Genomic DNA, 23,826 nt, shown 5'->3' with positions numbered 1-23,826 from the left:
ATGTAATTTACTCCATCCGGCAGAAACCACTTTATGTGGTTTTCAGTAGTTTCACTGGATATTTTCTCGATTGCAATTGTAAGGCTCCTGAATTAGTTTTGGGATTAATATAACGCGACCTTGAATATCTAGCCATGCAATCAAATTCAATTTCGATCAACCCCTAAACCAATGGTGGCGCTATGTGTAAGCTGTGAGTTCAGCTGACCCCACAGCTTTTTACAAACCCACTTCAGTTTATAGACTTTTACGCATTAGTCCTTTGGTTGTAAGGCAAATGACCCCATAGATATTTGGTGCTCACATTAACTTCCAAAATTTTAGGCCAATGATTATTTTTCAGTCAGTAAAAATGAGGATATGATGTTGCAAGTATTATACCTTTAATATAATTCTGAAGGTCTCCATTAGGAACATACTCAAAGCAGAGTAACCTTTGTGTTTCCTGTGCTATCACATGTGTTCCATTCACTTCCATCAGTTCACCGTGTGCAAGTGCATAATAGCCTAGAAGTCTGACTACATTACTATGATGCGCCTTTTTCAAACATACAATCTCGTCCACGAATGCACTATTAGATAAATCCTGCAATATAGAGAGCTTCTTCACCGCAACTTTTCCTTTTGGAAGAATTCCCTGTTTTCACTCACCGTACATGTTAGCATTGACATGAACATTTCACTTCAATGGGGTAACATATGAAAAATTGTGATTTGAGAGATGATCAGAAACAAAGTATATACCAGGTAAACAGCTCCAAACCCACCACGCTCGATCATTCGAGAAAAATTTCTTGTAACTGATTTTAAAAGTGCATATGATAGCTTTGTTGGCTCTGCACTTGCATCACTTAACATGCTCTCCAGGGCCTTCAGTTCATTTGCTTGATCACGCATTCTGCCATAGAAAACCCTCCTTAATAATAAGTACCATGGTAATAGTATTTCTCCTCATGAACTTCTAAATCATGTTATTTCGCCACTAAAAGAAGAAATTTCTATTATCAACCTAAAATGAAAATGTTACAACACCTCTAATGGATTCCATACCAATATATGGTCCCAAGTGCGCATCTGTTTATTTACTTTACCCTTTTCTACCATTCGTGTTTGCAGAGCTAATTACAGTGACCATAACAATTCAGTGCATATTCTAAAAGCATGGATTTTTACCATTTCTAAAAACAGAAGTTTTAGATGAACTGCACTAATTCGTGCGAGCTTTTGCACATTGTTGTACATAGGTACACTACACCAGAAAAGGTTTTGTGGATCATGGAGAAGTAAATGATAATAATGTTCCCTAGTGACTTAATTATCCTTTCCTTTTGCCGAACTAGTATTTTCCTTCCTGTGAAAGTGTAATCCATAACTACTAGCGTACAATAGATAATTATTTTCCGAATAACACTAACCTGAAGAAGACCATGCCGTGATGCTGCTCTCAGAAGACAGGATGAATTCTCCGTAGTGGTAATACTATCAAGCATACAAGGGTCATTATGTATATATACCAATTTTTTCAACGAGGAAAAACGATACGAAATTGCGATAACAAAAGGTGTGGACTAGAAACCCTTATATCCTTATGGTACAATGTTTAGAATAATCTGGCACTTTGGCACTTACTAAACCTGCCATAAGGCCACAATGGTCATGATGCACATTAGCACTTCTGGTTTCCTACTATCAGTTATTTGATTAAGTGGTCTCAATGTCCAGACACATACAAGTACTTTGTGCAATACAATATTATTAGGAATGATACATGTAGTGCTTTTCATCCATATTGCAATTCCTGTCCAATAGGACTAAAATGGCCATCGAAAAGCATAAGTGGTTGCACTTTCCTATTGCCATTTATCTCATCACACACAGAGTATGTACTCTTTACATACTCTTTTTGTTTGACTATATCTGTGCTGCCAGATGATCACTATACGCTCAAGCAAGCACGATAATATAACCTTAAATACACACTACACTCAATAGGCAATCGGCCAACTAACTAAATAGGAGTACAAAGTAGAAACATTGCACTAAGTATGGTCTTTCTCTCAGTAGACATATATGTTAAAGTAGAGTTGTTTCAAAAGCCAGATACAATGAAACAGAAATAATACACACAGAAAATATTGTGATTGTGTGTACTTTGCATCTTTTTAGGGGAGTTTGTGTATACTTTGCAAAGTCATACCTCTGGACTGGCAGATTCAGTCTCAAGGAAATGCATTATTTGCCCAATTGTAGGCCTTCTTTCGGGTTGGATATCCACACAATTCAGCCCAATGTTGATCCAACACTCCACTTGTTGGATGAAACCCGCTTCAAGTGATGGGTACTTCAATTCGACATTGGAACCTTGCATCCAAGTTTTTACCCCCTGGTAAATTGGATTAGGTGGCTATGGTTATGTCATATACTAAATACACTTATTCATTATTATAACAAATTTCACTCAACGATTGCCTGATTAAGACAAAACTGTCTTTTACTCATATTTCTGATTTATTCCATGGTTTATCCAGTTTAACAAATTTCCCCAACCTAATAGGGAAGCCCACATGTCAAGCGCATACATCGGCTGAAGCAGACAATCCATAGGTTCCATGTCACAAAATATTAAAATAATACTATCTCCGATCCATAATAAGTGTCGCAGTTTTGAACTAACCCAGTTCAAAACTGCGACACTTATTTTGGATCAGAGGGAGTAATAATTAATATGTTGAATCTTGAAAAAAAATTCTCACTCACTTGTTTACCATAGTTATGTGACAGTTGATACTTGACCTTTGTAAAAAAATAATTTAAATTATGCTTCAAAATGCATATTTTACATTTTTCATGATTTTAAAGAAATTCAATAGCTGCTTTCTAATATTTGTGATGCCATGTGTCATCTGACTCAACTACGACATACTCCTAGATCTTACAACTGGGTTAGCCGAGGAAATATTCTTAGAGGTAAACCCGTACAATATAGCACAAGGGAGGAGGGTTCACACTCTGCAGTACCTAGTGGGTAAAAAGGTAGAACTTACTCATACTCCCTCCATCCGGAATTAGTTGTCGCTCGAACGGATGTATCTACCAGTGGTAGATACATCCGTTTGAGCGACAACTAATTCTGGATGGAGGAAGTACTTAACATGTGCACAATGTGAACCATTTTGGCACAAACATAGAAAGAATCTGGGGAGGAAAGAACAATATTAAAGGACAAGTTAGAAGATCAGCGCATAAATTCTGTAGCGAAAGCAGATGTGCCAGGTGTGCTATTCGCTACTGGCGCTACCTGTAAGGAATTAATACAGCCTACAGAATCTGTCTGCCAAAAGCATGGCGACAAGGAGTTGTAAGAAAATATTCTTAAGACTCATCCATGTCGCTATGGTCAAGCCACAAGCGAACGCAATGTATTATTTAATACAAAAGTATGTTTGTATGCAGAAGTCTGACAGGTGGGCACCATCTAAAGAACCAGATAGGGTCTTCAACATTATAAGGTTTCCAGTGGTATACCATACATGGTGGGCCATGCCTTAAGGTCTACTTTAGATTTAAGCACTAGAGATGCCCTTATTCACACTGACATTGCCATAGAACCATATTGAAGGGTGTGAGTACCTTCTTAGAGTTCTATAGAAGAGTTAAGAGAAAAGACACAAATTGAATTTATTTTCTTAATTTCAAAATCAAAGAGCTTCAGTAAAAAAAAGCAGCAAAAATTCATATGGAATGAGCAATATTGATAAGATTGTCTTACATTCTCAATATATTACCGGCCTGATGATTCGTCGCAAGGACACCTGTCTCCGGTTGCGATCTCTATTATCAGAACACCCAAACTGTACATATTTGACTTGACTGTAACTTTACCGGTGTCCATGACCTCTGGTGCTATGTACCCTCTGCATAACGACATCTATTACTGAAAGATCATGGAACTACGCTAACGATATGCAAATCATGAAAGATCCAATGGGTCATCGAGAAGAACCATAAGGGGAGTGGTTTCCCCGGTTCAAGAAACCTGGGAGCAGGAGCAGACCGGTGTTCAATATGCTTTCCTGGCTTATCCTTTTTTTTTCCTTTCAAATTTTACTTTAGGCTTGAGTGTCAAGTTAGTAAGCACATAGGGATAAGGTGCTTCCAGTAGAAGGGATAAAAGGACTGAACTCAGTTACCACCCAATCCTGGATTCTAGATCAATAGGCCGCAGTTTTCTGAACCAGTGGTTACCTTGGTGTGACAGCCATTGAAGTGCAGAAATCCGCTAGCTTTGGGACCATGCCATTATCTAGCAAAACATTGGCAGGTTTGAAACCCTCATGGACAAGGGGGGCATCCTGGCATTCCACGTGAAGGTGATGCAATCCCTCACAAATGCCATGTATTATTTTGTGACGAGTTTGCCAATCGAGTTCGCAAGATTTATCTGCACGAAGAAAGTAATAGGTATGAAAGAAGTGGAAAGTAAACAAGAGCTACCTTGAGTTTCCATAACCATACCATTTAATATCATGTCCAGACTTCCATTTGGCAAAAACTCATAACAGAGCAAATTCTCTATAACATCCCACCATATGTACAGTTCTGGATTCTTGTCATCAGGAACTGGTACTTTTGTTGGTTCGTAGCAGTAGCCCGTTAATCGTACTATATTTTTGTGTCTGAGTTTCATAAGATTCACCACTCGCTCAAACTGCTCCTCTAGTTTTCTTAGTCTCTCATCGAATCTCTTCACAGCTATCACTTCCCCATCTTCAAGCTTTCCCTGCTCAACTGCTGTTATTAACACATGGAAATGAATTCTGGAATCTGTACTTTGTAGAAATCCAAAAGGAGGCGATGCTTTGAATCTGCACCTTATAAACAGCACCTAAGCCATCATGACCAAGTTTTTGAGAGAAATTACTCGTGACGTGTTCCATCTCTTGGAATGATATTCTCCTGACTTCATAATCATGAACAGCCTTTTAGATGACACCAAAACATTTCAAGTAAGAAACGGTGGATATGAACTGCTCTTCTAGTTGTTAACAATACTGGTGACTATGTCAAAAAGTAAAACAGGAGAGTGCCTACGCTACATGTGTATGTAAATTATGGACTTCACAGACATCTTTTTCACCATCCGGCATACATCCTATGAGTGCAAGCTTCAAAATATAGTGAGAGGTTTTAAAACCTTCTGAGATCATATAGAATGTTCATACCTGTTCTACCCGCGACGACAGGTAATCTTCCCTAGTTTCTACTTCATATAGTTTACGAACAATATCCTTCATCAGTGGCCTTTCACCTGGGTCTCTGTGCATGCAGGCTACTGCGATTCCGATACAAGTCCTCACTTGCTGGCAATCTGCTTCAAATGAGCGATACCTCCTTATCTCTTGTAGCCTTTTCCTCCAGCTTTTGTGTACCTTCAAAGAGAGAGTACAAGCGTGTATACATAGGTAAATGACACATTATGAAATCTTATGACATTTGAATTTCTAGCACAGGGTCAAGAGCAAAGTTGTCAAGAGAAAACTTGGAGTAGCAACAGTTTTAAGTGACAATTTAGACTTGAGTTCTACGAACAAGTGACAATTTTAAACTTGAGTTCTACAAACCATATATAGAGTAAACTTTTTATTGCCATATGTCTGATAATCTTTAAAATAGAAACAAAAAATAGTTTATTCATACATGCTCAACACATTTAGGACCATCCATGTGATGAATGCTCGAGTCTGTAGTTCCAGCCATTATACTTTTAATTAGAGCGCCCAAGCTAAAGATGTCAGACCGTTCTGACATTTTTCCATAGCAATATATTTCTGGTGCCATACTGCATCATAACACAAACGATACAAAGTGAGAATAAAGACAACCCAAATTAGCTGATTAAAAAATTGCATGTCAAGCAGACATCAACTTACTATCTCAATCTGTAAGTACACCCTCGAGTAACTGTGGCTCCGTCGTTTACTGCCTTGAACATCTCATATAAACCAAACTCTGTGATTTTTGGTATCTTTCCATTGTCTAGCAATATATTACCTGGGTTGAGATTAAAGTGCACAATGCCAGCTTCCTGAAGGTATTGTAAACCCTCACAGATCTCCTTTATTATTTTGAAGCGTATACTCCATCCGAGATGTTGTTCTACAGTCAGGGACTGAAGATGATTATTTCCAGAATGTAAATGTTTAAGGATCATTTTGGTTATATGTTCAACAACATACATGCGTTGGAGCGCTTGCGCACCTGAAAGAAAATTGGCAAGACTTCCGCCGGGTACATACTCGAAGCCGATTAACCTGCGTTTGTATACACCGCGTATTACTCTCCCATCGTACAGATGTGATTCTTCATGTTCTCCGTAGGAATAGCCCAATAGTCTCACAAGATTCTTATGGTTGGTGCTCATAAGTTGTGTACAATGATGTGAGAATTGCTCGTCATCAAACTTCGACATCTGATGGAGCAGCTTCACGGCGATCACTTCCCCGGTTGGAAGATATGCCTGTTCAACAGCTTGGATAAGTTAAATTTATATATGATTCGGCCTGCTTTGTGACCGCAAGGAGTAGAGAAGGATTCATGTTTCTCACCTTGTTACTAAAACTCTACGAAACTATTAATTCTTTTCATGTGGGAAGTGGTGAGAGACAGTGGACCATATTATAGTAAGTAAACGTATTTGACAAGATCAGGAAATGTGCTATGTGTGCCTGTAACTCGTAATGGGATACCTTGTAAACTTTTCCAAATTGGCCCTTGCCAATTTTTTTTGAAAAATCACCGGTAGCCTGCTTGAAGAAATGATAACCTGGCATCCTGGACTCACCACTTGTCCCTTGCGAGTTGGCCTGTAGGAGCATGGATGAGTATGGTTTTCCTATTTTAGATAGAATTAAGAAGCATTACAAAAGTAGTTAGTTGCGAGCAACTTTTTTTTAGGCAGTTGCGAGCATCTGATAGGTGTATTTCCTTAACGTCTCGAAACTTCATATCAAAATATTGTCTACTTCTAAGTCGGTTGATAAGTTATTATTTCTAAGTTAAGAATCTTGGATGTTGATTCTTTATGAAAAAAATCAGGTAGTTTCACAAAAAAATAATAATGTGTATTTCTTAGTTGTGTAAATGTACCCAGGAGTTGCAGAAAATCATTATTATTTTCCTTTCTAAATGAAGACTTCATGATGAACAACCTGACCGACTTAGAACTAAATTTCTCAAGTGACCAAAAAATAGAAATCCACAAGAATAAGGTATGTACAGTGAAGACATGGCGAGCAAATACTACATGTAGAACCATGAAACTATTGATAAAGTAGGAAGGATCAGTGGCGGAGACGGGGGGGGGACCAGCAGGGGCCCTGGCCCCCCTTGACATTAGGAGTTTGCTACTAATTCACTGATGAACAGTGCATGATTAGCAATTTTTTTATGCTTAAAGTCTATTTTTTCTATGCTTTGGCCCTCCTCAACCTATTTTGACTGCAATCGGCCCCCCTAATTCAAATTTCCTGGCTCCGCCACTGAGTAGGATGATGTTGTATGTATCACAGGGCTATCAGGTTGAAGATGTTAAATAAATCACACCTGAAAGGGGAAGTTTGGTGTTCCGAAACCAGAACACGGCTCCGGTGGCGGCGAGGACATTCTGGACTTGGAGCTGTGGAGAACTGCACACACGGGTGAGGACGGGGTTGCAGAATGCAAATAGTGGCAGGATTACAGATAAAGGTACAAAGATGCATGCGCTTACCTGAGGAGAGTATCAACCAGCAGTGTGCAGACCAAGCAAGCAATCAGAGTGAGCTTGGCCCTTGAGGGGTGGAGGAGTCCACATCTGGATCTTAAAAATCTGAGCCGAATAGTTTGACTCTGCCATTCGTCCCATTAGTAGATTTTTCGTAGAAGTTAGCCCAACTTGACTCAGAGGTCGGCTTCGTTTCAGACATGGGCAGTCACAATGTGTGTGACAGGCGGGGCCTATTGCCTATCCACACCACCGCAGAAATTTGGTGAAAAATCCGCAACTTGTCCAATCCAATCCAATAAATAAACACCTGAAACAGCGAAAACAATTTTTTGGTTTAACAGAAGCAACAATGCCATCCGCAATTCTACTTCGTTTCCCGTAGCTTATTAAGGACAGCCAATGGAATTAACAACAGCAGAAGAAGAAAATAGACGAGGGGGGCATCTAGGAAATCACCGATTGCGCAGTCGGTGCTCGCCGCCGCAGCAAGCCGTCGTTTCCCACTCGCGGTGGAAGCGCAGGCCGGCAAGCGTGCCGCCGCCGCTAGCACCCCGCGCGCCCAGCTCGTACAGAAGCGGCCATCGAATCCCCAGCTGCACAACTACTCTACTCGCTCGTGGGCGGTGTGAGTGAGGAGGCTAACCGCTAGCTGGGCGCGGAGCCGCCTCCGCCACCGGAGGAGGACTAGGACCCGCGTCGCCCCGAGCCTGAGCCCCCGACGGTGGACGCCGGCGGCCGGCCGCCCCGACCAACGATCCCCGCCCGCGAGCTGCCGGGCCGCGCTCTCTCGACTTCCCAGCGTTTGTCGTGACAAAGTCAGCCCAGCCCACGAATCCATTCGCCCTCATCTTGCCTTTTTGGGCCAGACTTGTGGTTGTTGGTCCGAGCTCCATTTTTTCCAGTTTGTGCTTTTATAAACTTTATTTATTTATTACACAAACTAAAACTAAACAAACGAAATATCAATATGGATAAGGGGGTCATTGATTTTAAGAAAAGTAGAGCTGTCCATGTTTGCCTGAAAGCCACACAACTTGTTGACACCATGCATATGGAAAAATTGAAATACATTCAATATTTGTGGGGTGTCGTAGTCTTTTGCCTCCTGCATCTATATTTGTGAAAATTGTCGATACAGACCATGAGACGCCGATGGCCACCATCTGTGAAGAAAATCGCCACCCAAAAGAAAGAAAACACATCGATAAGGGCTCCGAAAAAACATGAAGACCACGAAAGCTGGATGAATCCAGATGGATCCATCTAGAACCTAAACCGATCAAATCTCTAAAGACCCACTCGAGCCACAGCTCCACATGCCCTCCACAAGTGAAAAACACACCAATGGAACGAAGACAGGGCAAAGAGAACTACCCTGGGGCAAAGCTGCCGCTTCGTCGCTCCAAACCAAACACAAAAACTCCCTAAAGAAAAACTAGGGAAAACACCCATGCCACTGTACGACAGGTCTAAGTTTGATGTTGAGCTCGCAGTCGTTCAAAACCATAGACCGAGGCCTTCTTCTCTGATGATCTGGCCAGGCCGGGCCACTAATGAAGACCTCCGTGCTAGATCCCTCTAGCCACCGCCGGCTTCACCAACGCCAATGTCGTGCAACGCTCGAGCACCACCCATCTCCTTCGCCATCCCACAGCCCCCCCCCCCCCCCCCCCCCCCCCCCCCCCCCCCCGAACTCCCAGCCGCCACCTAGCGGCGTCAAGAGGGGTAGATGAACGGGTTGGGCTAGGTTTTATTCATCGCCTGCTTAGTTGCCTGTCTTTGGAAAAACGAATCGCTACATACCTATGGCCCAAACATTTTCTTACTTGCCCTGACAACCTTAGGGCTTTGAGCATGCCAAAAAAAAAAGAACTTCAAGGCTTTCACACTGCTGCCAATCATAGAAAAGTGTTCGAGTTAACATAGAAAACGTTACAAATGACCCACCCTTACAGACTTACAGTGTAAATAACATAATTATAAGGCATGTAGACAACATGCTTACTCATTGAAAACTATTTGGATAAGTTGCATATTATAGAGAAGATGTGTGCTACTCCCTCCATCCCACAATGGAACACGCTTTCGCAAGGTATGTCCTCCGTCCCACAAAGTAAGACATTTTTGCATAGCTTGCAAAAATGTCTTACTTTGTGGGATGAAGGGAGTAGTTGAGAACCAAGTATATACAACAGTATAGCGCAGGCATCACAAGTTCAGGATTAATGGTTTTCCCAGCATGCAAGCAACCAACCAAAAGAAAGAAAGAATATAGCTTAGCTAGCACCAGAAGTTCAACTTGAACATGAACTTGCATGCATGCTGTGCTTCTCACGAAATGAAACCCAGCCTTAGTTCCTAGCACATACCAATCTCTCACTCTCACTGAATTCATTACACAGGCCCATATCCAACTGTCTGACTGAACACCCAAAACGATACAGGTCATACAGACAACTCAGTCCTTGCAGCTTAAACAACAAAGATGATCCGAAGAAAACAGGATCATTCATGGAAGATCACTCGGGGCAAGGGTTTGCCGTCTGTGATTCGCCTCACCACCATTTCTTGATCAGCCTCACTCTTTGGAAATAAAGACTCTCTTGTGAGGGCGACACAATCCCACACGCACTCTATGTCTCCTTTCAGGACAATCGTCTGCAAGTTGGGGGCTCGCTCCAGCAAGGCCCTTATAAATGTAAACTGCTGTTCCAGCGGCCTGAAGCCAGAGATCTGGAGCTCCTTCAGTAGCCAGTTCTTGGAGCTGTGCGAGTCCATCTCCCACTCAGGATTTTTTCTATCGGCGAATAGCAACTTTCTGTTATAATTTTCGTCCCAACCGCATGTGTCATGGTCCAATACCTAGATTGCATGAGGAAAACATACGAATATAGTTGACTTTCCTGGAATTGAAAAAACAAATCCCTTTTCATTTGCGATAAAACAAGTTGCTCTAAATGTACAGAATAAAGGGATTTGGGGGGGGGGGGGGGGGGGGGGGGGGGGCTAAAAGAAAGGGACCTTTCATTTCAATTTACAAAGATGAAAGGTGAAGATGTGTTCATAAGTTGTGTAGAGTGAGAGAAGGTTACAAAGCATTATTTTAGAAGGGTAATAAGAAACATACTTCAACTGGAATACTAGACTGGAACTGCACAAGTTACCTCAATACATAATATTTCAATGGAGGGTGCCGCCACAAGAAAGGCTGTCGTCCATATAATGTCAAATTCAACAAAGATACCACACACAGACAGCTTCCTTAGCTTGTTGAATGCGGTGCAGAGTTGCTTCATTTCAGGTTGCATCCAAAGCTGACCACAAGATAAAAACAAAATAAGAAGAAACAGTTTAAAAGCATCTATAGAAAACAGTACATGTATGGAGGTTCTTGAATTATTTACAGCTCTATTTGTACTCTATCATGCAAAAACTCATCCATGGTATATCCCGGATAAATATGACCACACAGAAAATACAGAGGCGTGACAAATGTAGTGAATACAAAAAAAAAAGTGGTACTTTTTCTCCTTGGAAGTCCAATGTCAGAGTATGTATGCTTGTGGTTCCATGTAGAACCTCACTTAATTTAAATGGTACATGCTTTAGTGTTAACGCAGATGAGAGTTCTAATTCCCCAAGAGATGGGACATAACACAACAGCAAGGGGCTATATTCAGACAACCAATGATACCATGTGAGCTTCTCCAGCTTTGGAAGGCAGACCAACTCAAGCATCTCAAAGCGACAGAAGTGGATTTCTAAAACACTGAGTTTTGAATTTGGTGCATCTATCTTACAGAGAGTGTGACGGCCAGTATCACAGTAAATGAGGAATAGATGCTTCAGTTCCTTGCAGCTGTCAAACAGGACACGATTGATGTCCAGTTCACTGAAGCATACATTGTACAGAGAGAGCTTTGTGAGGCAATGGAGCACACTAGGGTAGGCAGTGAAAAACCCATATATATCCTGCGCTCGCTGAAGCATATACTCTTCATTACGGTCAAGAGCATCTGTCCCGTCATGAATGGTGAGATCCAAATCTTTTAACAAACCACAATCGACTGCGTCACCCACCAGTGGGCCAAGGTCAGACAAGAAAGTATTGATCAAGTAGATCACAAGGTCCAGCCTCGTGGTGGTGGATCCTCTATGAGGCTTAGACAATAAACTCCTGGTTGCTTTGGTTAGAGCCACCATAGCTTCCTGCATGTCATTTGCCTCAATCGGGTCTGAGCGTGGAGCAGGTAGGAAACAGCTGACATCAATGTTGAGCTCAGGCAGCAGCCAGGGCAGCTGCCTCCACCGTGTTGACAGTGAACTTGTTCGTGCGGCCGTGCTTATGTCGACTTTCCGCAGGATAGACAGTAAAACATCATCTGGCAGCACGCTCAACCTATCTTCCTCCTCTGGTTTCTGCATACAGAAATATGGATCAGGTTACTTTGTTGCCGATTAACCAAATTCAGAGACTCGAAATAGTTAACAGATATAAGAACAAACAGTAGTACCAAGCCATATAGTGACAAGAACTACGAATGTGCGTCTACGTGAGACCCAAATTAGCACAAAGTTATCCCAAAGCCCACAAAGGCATGAATTTCCACCTCATATGAGCAACCCCAAAAAATCCAATCTCACTACTCCCAGTCAGTGTCACTCCCATTCCAACACACCAAACCCGCAGGTCCTTACGGTGCTCAATGACATCCTAGTTGGGAGCAAGGTTCGAGGAAATGCGGCCGACAATGCGACACCGGTCAAATACCCCAGATCTGTTCCGATTACAATCACCACTTGTTCATTTCCCTTGGATTCCTATGCGATGTCAGCACGCTCTTGCCAAGAAAGTACAATCACTTGGTCATCCACCGAATCTACCGGCGGTACAAGAATAAGAACGGCAACACGAAAGGCTATGGGATTCTCACCGTCGCCTTCTTCGCCATGGGGGAATCCATCCCCTCGGTCCCTCGCCAAGGCGTGGCGGCTCGACTCCACGGCTGCAGATCCTGATCTTGGCGCAAACTTTCCCGGCCGGAGGGGGCCCCGGCGTCGCTCCTCGAGCGCCCAGCAAAGGCTCAGGAGGCCCCGGCCCCAGAGCACCAGCGGAGACGGCTCCCAGCACCGACGGCGGCCTACAGTAGACGCCACGTACCCCTCCCCTACCCGCCACGGTGGACAGTGGTGATGGCGGCGCAGAGAAGTCCTCCGGCTCCGGCGCGACTGCTCTCTCCCAGCGGCGGTCGATTGGGAGATTTTACGGGAGGAAGAAAAGCTCGATGCCTCGATCCCAAACTGCGAGAGAGAAGACGGGGCTTGTCCTTTCGTGACAATTTCCATTTTACTCACTTCCTTTTTTTTGTCCATTAAAAAAATTTATTCACTTTCTGTTGTTTTGGGATAAGTCACATTTTGTACCATCTAAATATTCTTTTTTTTTTCAAGTGCCCTTGCATCATCTAAAATGACTAACAAAATATGAAGTAGAGTATATGCTATGAAAAGTATACTACTCTGTACTGGATTGTATTTGAAAGAGGTTCTTATGATATAATTTTTCAGGCAAGAGACGACTCGGGCGGCGCCTCTGACACCATCCACCGCTTCTCCTCCCCTCGCCGTCGCCAATGGCTCCACCGGGCGAAGCCTGCGCGGATCCGGCGGCGGCGAGGGTCTCTTTTTCCCGACGGCTCGCTAACAAGGGGGAGCTTGCGGCGGCGGCCGGCGAATGGCTGCCGGCGTGCGGTGACTCGCATCGGCTGCCGGCGGCGAGTGGGGGCGCCAGGGCAGCGGCCTGGTTCCAGGCTCTTGCGTGACCTGGGCGTGGACAGCTTGCGTGGATGGCGTGTATGCGCGTGATGATCCAGATGTGTGCGTGGAGCGCAGGTCGACGGCCGGCGGCTGGCGCTCGTCGGGCACGACTGGTTGTGTTCCCCGGGGCGCGAGGTGTGGTGTGGGTCGAAGGTCTGCTCCTGCCCAACGGCTTCCTTCGAGCAGCTTAGATTTGGATCTCTCTGATCTGGGTGTTGCTCGTTTGCATTGCGGTGCTGGTTTCTGTGGCGGTAGTGGTCGGCGGCTATGGCCAGGGGTGGTGCGTATCTGGGCGCGTTGGATCGTGGGATCCTGCCACACAAAGGAGGCTAGCCTCGGCAGGTGTGATGGTTGGTGGGCGGCGGTCGGTGGTGGTAGAGGTGGTCGACATGTCCCAGGGAGAAATCCTTGCTCCGTTTGCATTGGAGCCGGCGATGGCGGCGCCCGCGGGTGTTGTGCCCTTTCTTGGAAGCGTCGTCATGGAGGTGTGCTCCTCCTCTCCATGGCTTGGGCTTCAGAACGAAACCTCAGATCTGCTAGATCGGGCGATGAAGGCGTCTTCGTGTCTCTCTCCTCCTTGGGGGCATCGTCTTGGAGTCGGCTACGACTGGAAGACCGGTGGATGGCGGCATCTTCGCCGCGTGGTTAGCGGAGGCGGGGCGCTGGTTTTCTGTTCTGGCAACGATGATGGCGTCGAGTGGAGCTTCGGTCGCGGCATGGACTTTGGTAGTGGGTTCTTCCCGGCATGTCCGAGGTGCTCTTTAGTGGATTGCTGGGTTGCTTTGAAGTCGGAGCTGCGGTGGAGCGGGTCCAGGTGGTGACGATGACAGGCACTCGATGGTCGTTTGCAGAGGGTATGGTTGGCGCAAGTCCTGCATATCTTCCTTGTAATGCTCGTGGTCAAAGTCGAAGTTGTCGGTTGCTTGCGCGTGTGGCTTTTTGGTGGCATGTGTCGTCTTGGCTTCTGCGCAGCTGTTTCTGGGTTGGCTTTGATTGTGGAGCTCTATGGTGAAGCTGGAGTCGCTCGTTCAAGACAACCGGTGATGACGATAACGCTTGCGACTCCTTGGCGGATGTCTTTCTTCTTTGCAGCTTTGTGTTCCATGTCTGTGAGCAGGTTGGCTGGTGGTGCCCATATCATGTGGCTGGGTTGTATCGGTTTTAGCCCGGTTTTCCATTAATTAACCAGGCAATTCTCTTCTTTTTAATCAATGAAATGGCAAATCTTTTGTCTTGTTTCAAAAATAATAATTTTTCAGGCAAAATGTCATATATTTAGGAACAGAGGGAGTACTTTATTAATTAAATCTATGGTTAAAATTTGATGTCAAATAAAAGAATCCTCACAAATCCATATGGAGGGAGTAGTGTCTATCACATCGAAGGTAGAATCCATGTCAGTAGTAGTGTTAATCACCTACTAGCGTGTGGTCTATACCATGTCGGGGTTTTTTAGTAGCAAGCTCATAGTATTAGTCATTGGTTGTGATTAGAGTGTCACATACTCCATTAAAAGAATCCAACACAACGACTGCATTGCATGTTATGCTACAAAGGTCAATGCATCGTAATCGAAGACGATTTTGTGATGTATACCGCCTCCAATGTATCCATATTAGAGGCGGTTTCCATCTCGAACCGCCTTCAGTTACGCACTAGCTCATTGGAGGTAGTTTACTTTTTTAAACCGCCTGCTAAAAGTTTTAATGTTTATGACCGCCTCTTTTAGTCGCCTCTCACATTAGTAGTGAGAAGAGATATTTCAACTCTGAATTTATAATAGTGACAAGAGATATTTCAGGGTTGGGCTGGCGAAGATGGCTATAGCCTAGCCTACTAGCTACTCGAGAGTGTGGTTGCATCGGTTGTGCACGTGGATTGGTCTAGGTGAGAGATGTAGATGGGTTCGTAGGTTGGGACAGTGTGGGATAGAGAGTAGAGGGGGGGGGGTGATCATTTTTGGCTCTTTAATTGTGATGACCAAATTAGGGAACATTTTTTTGTTCCCATCCGTTCAGGTTTGGTAACGGTTCTTTGTTGGTAGATCAATTCTTGGTCATATACCATGCATTTAGTTTATTTATCTGGGTCACTTTTTCATGGTTCTGCCGCTGGGTACAGGTTGCGGAGGATTGAGTTCTTCAAATAGGCCATGCGATCTATGAGGCATGGGAGGCTCGGGGAAGGATGCTAGAGCTAATAGGTTTCACCAGAAACTAAACTCCAGGCTCATGTGGTGTTGGAATGCTAGTCTAGAGGAGAAGGGGTGAGTAGATTTTCCACATAGAGGTAGGCTTGGAGGGTGCAGATGCACCTTGCAGGTGGTGCCCGCATGTAAGTAAAACAAGATAGAAACCATGGATCAAAGTAAAAAAATGGGTACACGAGGTGATATAATTAGATGCCAAGTTGGAATAGCAGTTATCACCTCAAGGAAAACAATCAAACCATTCCACCTCATCAAAGAAACCACTTCTAGTGGTTGAGGGGCTGAAATTGTCCAATTTAGAAATGTTTTTAAAGAAACACCCACAGGTATTTCCATATTCATATATGATAGTACATCAGGGAATAGAACGATTTAGAAAGGACTCTAAATACAACAAATCCAAAAAATGGAAAACAAGGTCTCAGACTCCATCTTCGCCGAAGCTGCAAGCCAAGAACGAGCTACCTCGCCTCTTGGTTCGGTGCCCAAGGAACCTAACAACACTAAAGACCGCTTCCCCGGTTCCAGGAGCACCAACTCGCCAAACATGGCCATATATGTCGTAGTAGAAGGCCACCACTGAAGGCAAAGCAAAACCACCGGAGAAACCCCATCGGTGGGGCGACGCCCCAGAGAAAGCTCCTCATTGACCCACCGTCGAAGAACCAGCTGAGAAAAGGAGGAGGAACCCCAACTTGAAGCCTCACAAAGGTAGGAGCATTAACCATTGCTCCTTGGCATATCTGGACTTGAAAGCTCATGCAATTTTATTTCTTCAACCTCTACCATCACCACTGCCAAAAGGAGGCCAAATCCGCAGAACAGAGAGAATCTCATGTACAATGCTCGTCCAGATGCATACTACCAGATTCAGAGAGGACGACCTCCATGCGCCCAACGACAGAACTGGAGAGAACACTACCAGGAGTGGGACGACCTTGGGAGGACCTTATTCTATGACGACGAGGTCTCCATGAACTCGTCATCCAGACACTATACCTCCCAAAAGTGAAACCTACCCTGCCCAACCGATGAGCGCCCGCGGCCAGATCCACCTCGAGCAACCAAGATGGGCATCGAAGGTGTGGAGGACCGCCAGTCTCGCTGACGGGAACGGCGAGAAATCGCCTTTTGCCAACAATCTCTAATCTCTTCTTTAAGGTTCTCAATTGTTGGGCAAAGTTCCTTCACATGGAGGTGTGTTGGCAGCCCAACATCAGCCCATAAGTCCAACACATGTCAGCGGTTGATCTTCGTTGCATCTTACGGTTGAGAGCGCTTCCAAGGGAAGTGAAGCAAGGAGAAAACCCTAGCCACTCAACCCCTGCTGGTGATGGCTGCCATTCTTGATAGTGTGAGAGAGCACACAAGAGAAAAAACACAGCATGTGAAAGAGAGGAAGAAGAAGAAGAAGAAGTGGAGGTTCTATCCAGATTTGCTGCATCTGACTAGACAGTGTTTAAGATGGTGATTGGAGACTCAAACGTGCTTGGATTGGCACCAAACTTGGTGAGCTCATTCCTTACTTTGAGTACTTCGATCTGCTTAGCTGGTTTGAGGATTGGCTTAGTGGAGCATCAGATTTGAGAGTGGTTCTGTCAGCTCTGACTGCTGCAGTTTCATAACAGGGTAGTTTTGGGAGACTAACAGTTTGGGTAGGCAAACGGTGGCCGATTGAGCTGAAATTTTGAAGGGATCTCAAGAACTCGTGTGTCTACTTGTCTGCCAAATTTGGTGCTATTTGGTCTAGCAGTTTAAGAGCAATTTTGCAAAACACTGAAGGATACAGAAGCTGTATAAACTTTGCTGTGCTGAAATCTTGCCTCTGGTGGTTGTTGTTGTTGCTATGGGTTGGCAATGTGGAGAGTGTGTTGTAAATCTCTCTAGGTGTTCTAGAGAAGACCTTTTACTCATCATTCTCATAGTGAACGTTTGTGGACCAGTCGGTCCACAGCCATGGTTTTTTACTCCTCAAGTTGAGAAGGTTTTTTCACGTTAAATTCTGTGTTACAGGTGCATGTTGTTTGTATTATTCCACAACTTATTTGTTGGTTGAAGCTGTCCTCAAAGTTCATCATAGTGAAGAGGTCTGTGTAGTCTGCACATTTGCCGTGTCGGTGAATTTGTACAGCACGTTGTTGCTCTCCATCCCCAACATCAATTTGTAAATGTTAAGGGTCAACTTGTCAGGTTTTGAAGTCAATGGACTAAACACACTTGTCTGCAGGTTAAGCGATTAAAAACGTAGCCATCTCCTTCATTGTAGAAGGGCTAAGCAAAATCTATGGATAAACCTCCTTAAACCCGAAATGACCATCTACACACACACACACAAATGCTACTCAAACAACCAAGCAGAGGGAGCTCCATGGCGGAGCACCAGATGTTGCCGATGAGTTCACAACCTGTCACAATTAAGTTACTAAATTTGTATTATTTGTTTTTTTTGGGTGTACTATTTGTTTTTTTAACACAATACAATGCATCTTGGGTCGCGCTATTCGTCACCTTGGATGAGGAATATTTATTCTTCACCCCCTCTCTATTTTGACATTTATGCACCATATTTTTACGTTACGTAAAATTTGCCTTATTTCATACATAAAAAGAGAACGTAAGAAAATATGTACTTTCCGTAAAAAATATTTTATGTTACGTAAAATTATAAATGTAAAAACATAGTGTAAAACATATATAAAATGTGTTTTTTCTGATCTTATAACCTATATTTTTGTTTTTGTACCAAATTTTACATATTGAATCAATATGCATGTAACTATCTATATTCTAAATGTAATTTATTTAGGAAGCGATTGTAAGATTACCTCGGGTGAAGAATAAAGCATCATCCGCACGAAGAAGAGCAAGCTTGAGCATCGCCGCATGCATCGCAGAAGAAGGCAGATGTTTGAGTCAAGACAGAATGTGAGTAACCAAGTTGAAAAGGCCGCAATGCAAGTAACGAGGAGCTGAGAAGGCCGCAATGCAAGTAACGAGAAGCTATCGTCCGCTCTCGTGAAGACATCCTTATCCTCGCTCCAAAAAGCTCTGCCATATGAATAAAGAAGAGAAGGCTCCCTAGCGCCTCCCTCGTGACTATAAAAGGAGGGACTGGCTTCAGGAGAGGAGGACAGGAGCAGCGACGGAGTCCAGAGCCTCGAGCAAGAAGAGCAGCCTCGAGAGCACTCTTAGTAGTAGCAGTACCACCACCACTTGTAGAATCGCCACCATATCAAAGGCGCTGTAACCGCCAAGAATAAGAAGGTATCCTTCCTAGTTCGTGTAATCCCTTCGGGGCTTCCCGAAATGGAAAGCCATATGTAAATTATGTTATTGAAATGAAGTAGTTTTGTGCTTCACTTGATACTTTTATTTATGAATTTATGGGACGAGTTCTTATGCTAGGGATCCTATAGGAGAAACCTCTGACAGTAGTTCTATGTGTAGCCTTGTGTGGCGCTTCAAAGAGAACCTTATGGCCGTAGAGAAGTGTTCACTTCGGGTGGAACTGCTTGGGAAGATGATAAGAATTTACCCCATAAGTTTGAATTCAAAAATTTCAAGTGAACGAAATTAGCTTCATCTGATACAATGAGAAATATGGTGAGTATTGCGTAGGATATCACACCACTGCGAACACCACCGGTTGTACTGTTGGCCTCGCCAGCCCACGATAGATCCTGCATAAAATATAAACAACCCAGTAAAGAATAGATTGTGCAAACAACAATGAATTAAATATTGCAGTGAATATAATATTAGACTAATCGCACATTACCTACGCATATTAGCTTAATTACACATTAGCCTAAACGCATATTAAACTAATCGTATATTAACTTAAATGCATACTAACCTAAGCGCATACTAATTTAAAATAATGTTATCCCTATATATATAACATGCTTATGAACGCATGCGCGTACATCCTATCCCTATGAACCTATAAAATATTGAGCCGGCATAACATCTTGAGATTTATGGCTTTAAAATTATAATTCTGTAGCGAACCAACCTGTGGTTGGATGGTTAGAGGGACTGTGGTATCTCCAGCATATCATGGTTCAAATCCTGGTGCTCGCATTTATTTCTGGATTTATTTCCGGCGATGCACATTTAGTGGGAGTCTCGTCGAAGACGAGGTGCCTACGTGACTTCGTAAATTTGAAAATGATATGTCGGCTCCGTTTTTCGGAGGTACTCACAGGGATAGGGTATATGTGTGTGCGTTCATAAGGGTGAGCGTATGCGCGTGTATATAAGCGCTTGCATTTGTACAACATACAATTTTTTTATAGTTCTATCATGTCTTGTGAATTATATCTCACAGATAAATAAACAAGGAAGACAAAAATACCTCCTAAACCGAGGATAACACCCACGCAAAAAATAACCCCCAAAGATATAGTAACTTTTAGTCCCGTGGATGCTCCAAGGATTCTGCAAATCCCCTTAAGTCTTCGTGAATTTGATGGTTTCATCACATGGCATCCCGATAAAAAAGAGATTTTCTCCGTTCGTACAGCATACATAATCCAATGGTTACATAAATTTGGGACGCATGCAAATGACATCAGTCGACCAGGAGGTTCTGCTACTCTAGTGGTGTGGAGTACATTATGGAAGCTACAAATTCCACGTGAAGTTTCCATATTTTGTTGGCGTTTACTGCACAGAATTCTGTATACTCGCTAATAGACATGTCGGGGTAATCGGAGGGTGCCCAATTTGCCACCAGAGCTCTGAAGGTATTCGCCATCTATTCTTCACGTGTATTCACTCGAGAGATATGTGGAACCGGCTTGTATTGGCAGATTTTATCAACACTGTAGCAAATGTTGATAGATCTGGGTCGGTCATTATGGAGTATATCTTGTCTATTGATCAAACGCCACAACATCTAATGCCGACATTGGACATTAAACAGGTCATAGTGGTGGGATGTTGGTATCTCTGGTGGACACGCCGCCTTATAACACATAATTAGAGTTGCCCGCCACTGGTAAGATGGTCTTTCTCGGTCTTAGCGATTACAAGCAACTACCATCGAGCCACGGCGAAGATAGTTGTGACAGAGGAGGCAAGATGGTTGAAGCCGGACCCAAAGTTTGTCAAACTTAATGTGGACATGGCGTTTTTTGGGACGAAGGAGTTGGAGCTACGACATGAATTATTAGAGATGAACGAGGTATTTTTCTCGCAGCTCAATGTAAGTTTACCCCCTATGCAGCGGACGCAATGTAATCAGAGGCAATGGCGATGAGGGACGGACTAAACTTGGCAAATAGCCTAGGGTTCCAGCGGGTTGAAGCGGAATCCGACTCGCTAACGGTGATCAACTGCTATTCCGGTCAGAGTACTTGATGGGACGCGACAGCAACGATATTCGTGAAATGTATGGACATCTCTACCTTGATTGGAAAGGTCAAGTTTAAGTATTGCTTTAGATCAGCAAATCAAACGGGGCATGCGCTAGCTAGGTTTAGTTATTATAATAAAGCTTCTTCTAGTTGGATCGACGAGCCTCCAGATTGTCTGATAAGCAAACTCGTAGATAATGTATCTCTAGTGATTAATCAATAAAGCTAGCCATGATGGTCTTAAAAAAAACACGTAAAATCAGTGGAACGTCACCGGCCAGGACTGATATGACGTAGCGCAGAGCAGCAGCAATTAACCCAGGCATAAACGAAGCACAGGTGGCCGGGTGTCGATCGAAATATACAATTGTAGACCATGCTGGACTCCAACACATCATCTTCTCTCATATATGCAGTCGATCGCTCGATCGAGAGGAGAAAGCAACTAGCTAGGGGGACGACCACGGCTCGGCCATGGCGACGCAGCACAAGACGGCGTCGACGCACAGGTCCGCGATCGTCCGCGGGGCGCACCAGCTCGACATCGTCGGCTACAGCACGCGCCGTAATGTTCGGCGCCGACAACACCATCAGGTCCCGGAGTTTCGACGCCGGCGGCTTCGTCTGGGCCCTCGTATGCCGCTTCGTCGCAAAACCAGAGCAAGCGCGGGGCCTCACCCTAGCGTCAATCTCCATAGAGCTCTCGAGGAACCAGACCGACGAGGACGTCGTCGCCATGGCCAGCGTCCGGATCGACGACCCCACAGGCTGTGGCCGCTACCCCGGCGCAGAGTGGCACAGCGCCGAGCCCCACATCTTTCCGGCCAGGTCCAGGAAGGCCGTCGCCTGGGAGCTTTCCGTCCCCGACATGTTCCTGGAACACCAGGAACGCTACGTCATGGACGACTGCCTTACCATCCACTGCACCGTGGACGTTATCCGGGAGGAGTCTGTAGATGGGACCACCAGGAACTACTCGGTCGTTGTGCCTCCGCCGCCGAGCCTATCCCAGGACATCCATAGGCTCCGGCAGGAGATGTGGTGGCCGGACGTGACGTTCGTGGTCGACCAGACCAAGATCCAAGCGCACAAGCTCGTGCTAGCCATGCGGTCGCCGGTCTTCGCCGCACAGTTCCACGGGGAGATGAAGGAGAAGACCATGCGCAGCCTACGGATCGACGACATGAGCGCATCGACATTCAACGCCATGCTCCACTTCATTTACACCGACGAGCTGGCCCAAACCAACAAAGGAACATGCCACTTGGCAATGGTGCGCGACCTCCTCGTGGCCGCAGACCTATATGACCTGGAGAGGCTTAGGCTCATGTGTGAGAACATACTGTCCAAGAGCATCACGGTTGGCAACGTCATGTCGACGCTGATGCTGGTGCACAACAGGCACAGCTGCCGACAACTCGAGGCCTCGTGTGTTGAGTTCATAGCGTCCGACCCTGACATCTACAACGCCGTGCAAGCCACCAATGAGTACAAGGAGCTCGAGAAAGAATGCCCCTCTTTTATATACGAGATCACTAAGAAATTAGCCACGACGTGCGGTGGCTCGCAACAAATCTCCATCTACTTCTTCCACCGGTTGTGGCACTGATAGCAGCAGAGAGAGCGTGTCGAGGTATAACCCATCAGCGGTGATGATCGGCACACACGAGTTTAGGATCGAAAGCTTGAAAGCCATCAGGAAGACGCACAGTGGTGGTCAATACATCCAATCTGGCAGTTTTCAAGTGGGGGGATACGAGTGGGCCATAAGTGTGTACCCATCCGGGTTTGAAGGGGACGAGACCGAGTACATTGGCCTCTTCCTTAGGCGGTTGAGTTATAACAATGACGACGAGGATGCTGATGATGACAACGACGATGGCGGCGGCGTGGACGGCGACAACAATGATGCTCATGCTGATGACTACGTCAAAGCTTTGTTCAGCTTTAAACTCAAAGACCCCACTGGTAACTCACCGTCACGCCAAAAAATAATTTCACACGTCTATGATAATGGCTTAGGTGAGGGCTACGGATTTTCAGACTTCATCACCATGGAATTAGTGAATTCACACTACGGGTCTCTCACTGTCCAATGTCGAGTTGAGGTAACCACAATGTCCTGCACTAGCAGCACCGTCGTAGCCGGCACCGTGATACCCGTGCCACAGTCCAACTTGGCACTACACCTCGAGCAGTTGCTAGCGAGCGAGAGCGGCTGGGATGTCATGTTCCTCGTCGAGGACAGCGAGATCCCCGCGCATGGGCTTGTGGTCGCCACACGGTCACCGGCGTTACACGAGGAGGTGGAATGGGCTACCGGCATGGACCATGTAAAAATTGATGCCATGAGAGCCACTGTTTTCAAGGCCATACTCCACTTCATCTACACGGATGAGCTACCTCATGTCGATGACCTTGTCCCCGTTGTCGGTGGTGATTCCACGATGATAGCAGGAGAGATGCTGGCGGCGGCGAGCCGGTTCCGACTGGAGAGGATGAAGCGGCTGTGCGAGAACCTGTTAGCGGAGAACATCACGCCGAAAAACGCACTGGCCACGCTAAGAATCGTGGGACGCCACGGTTGCACCGAGCTGGAAGGTCACTGCGTTGAGTACATGTCCCTGCCACACGTCGCCAAGGACGTGATGAAATCCCTCAAGTCCTTTCTGTAA

The 23,826-nt window shown here is 44.9% G+C and overlaps 2 protein-coding genes and 1 pseudogene across 8 annotated transcripts; 1 reads left to right on the top strand and 2 right to left on the bottom strand.

The window, feature by feature from the left end:
• Positions 1-361: 361 nt before the first annotated feature.
• On the bottom strand, positions 362-8,664 carry LOC125553102 (cysteine-rich receptor-like protein kinase 26). 3 transcript variants are annotated; one of them, XM_048716872.1, is made up of 16 exons: positions 8,222-8,663; positions 7,769-8,072; positions 7,603-7,685; positions 6,747-6,863; positions 6,259-6,517; positions 5,931-6,156; positions 5,698-5,839; positions 5,223-5,429; positions 4,872-4,979; positions 4,516-4,780; positions 4,246-4,441; positions 3,770-3,914; positions 2,198-2,383; positions 1,416-1,479; positions 745-898; positions 362-637 (listed from the first exon to the last, which is right to left on the bottom strand). In XM_048716872.1, the coding sequence occupies exons 3-12, from the start codon at positions 7,660-7,662 to the stop codon at positions 3,782-3,784; spliced, it is 1,713 nt and encodes a 570-aa protein (XP_048572829.1). In that variant the 5' UTR covers positions 7,663-7,685; positions 7,769-8,072; positions 8,222-8,663; the 3' UTR covers positions 362-637; positions 745-898; positions 1,416-1,479; positions 2,198-2,383; positions 3,770-3,781. The 3 variants fall into 3 exon arrangements, with proteins under 3 accessions (XP_048572829.1, XP_048572830.1, XP_048572831.1); XM_048716873.1 differs by having other exon boundaries at positions 1,416-1,438; XM_048716874.1 differs by lacking the exon at positions 3,770-3,914 and having other exon boundaries at positions 8,222-8,664.
• A 1,298-nt stretch (positions 8,665-9,962) lies between these two features.
• Positions 9,963-13,098, bottom strand: LOC125553101 (putative F-box/FBD/LRR-repeat protein At5g44950). Of its 5 annotated transcripts, none has more exons than XM_048716868.1 (4): positions 12,700-13,096; positions 11,460-12,184; positions 10,930-11,079; positions 9,963-10,668 (listed from the first exon to the last, which is right to left on the bottom strand). In XM_048716868.1, exons 1-3 carry the CDS (start codon positions 12,727-12,729, stop codon positions 11,058-11,060), a joined length of 777 nt encoding a protein of 258 aa, XP_048572825.1. In that variant the 5' UTR covers positions 12,730-13,096; the 3' UTR covers positions 9,963-10,668; positions 10,930-11,057. The 5 variants fall into 5 exon arrangements, with proteins under 5 accessions (XP_048572825.1, XP_048572826.1, XP_048572827.1 ...); XM_048716869.1 differs by having other exon boundaries at positions 9,963-10,627; XM_048716870.1 differs by having other exon boundaries at positions 11,566-12,184.
• An 8,789-nt stretch (positions 13,099-21,887) lies between these two features.
• LOC125554364 lies at positions 21,888-23,826 on the top strand (annotated as a pseudogene).

Source organism: Triticum urartu, chromosome 4 (assembly GCF_003073215.2).
Source record: "Triticum urartu cultivar G1812 chromosome 4, Tu2.1, whole genome shotgun sequence".
In the NCBI taxonomy this organism is placed as follows: Eukaryota; Viridiplantae; Streptophyta; class Magnoliopsida; order Poales; family Poaceae; genus Triticum; species Triticum urartu.
The sequence above is the reverse complement of the archived record's forward strand: the minus strand, read 5'-3'. Positions and strand labels throughout refer to the sequence as shown.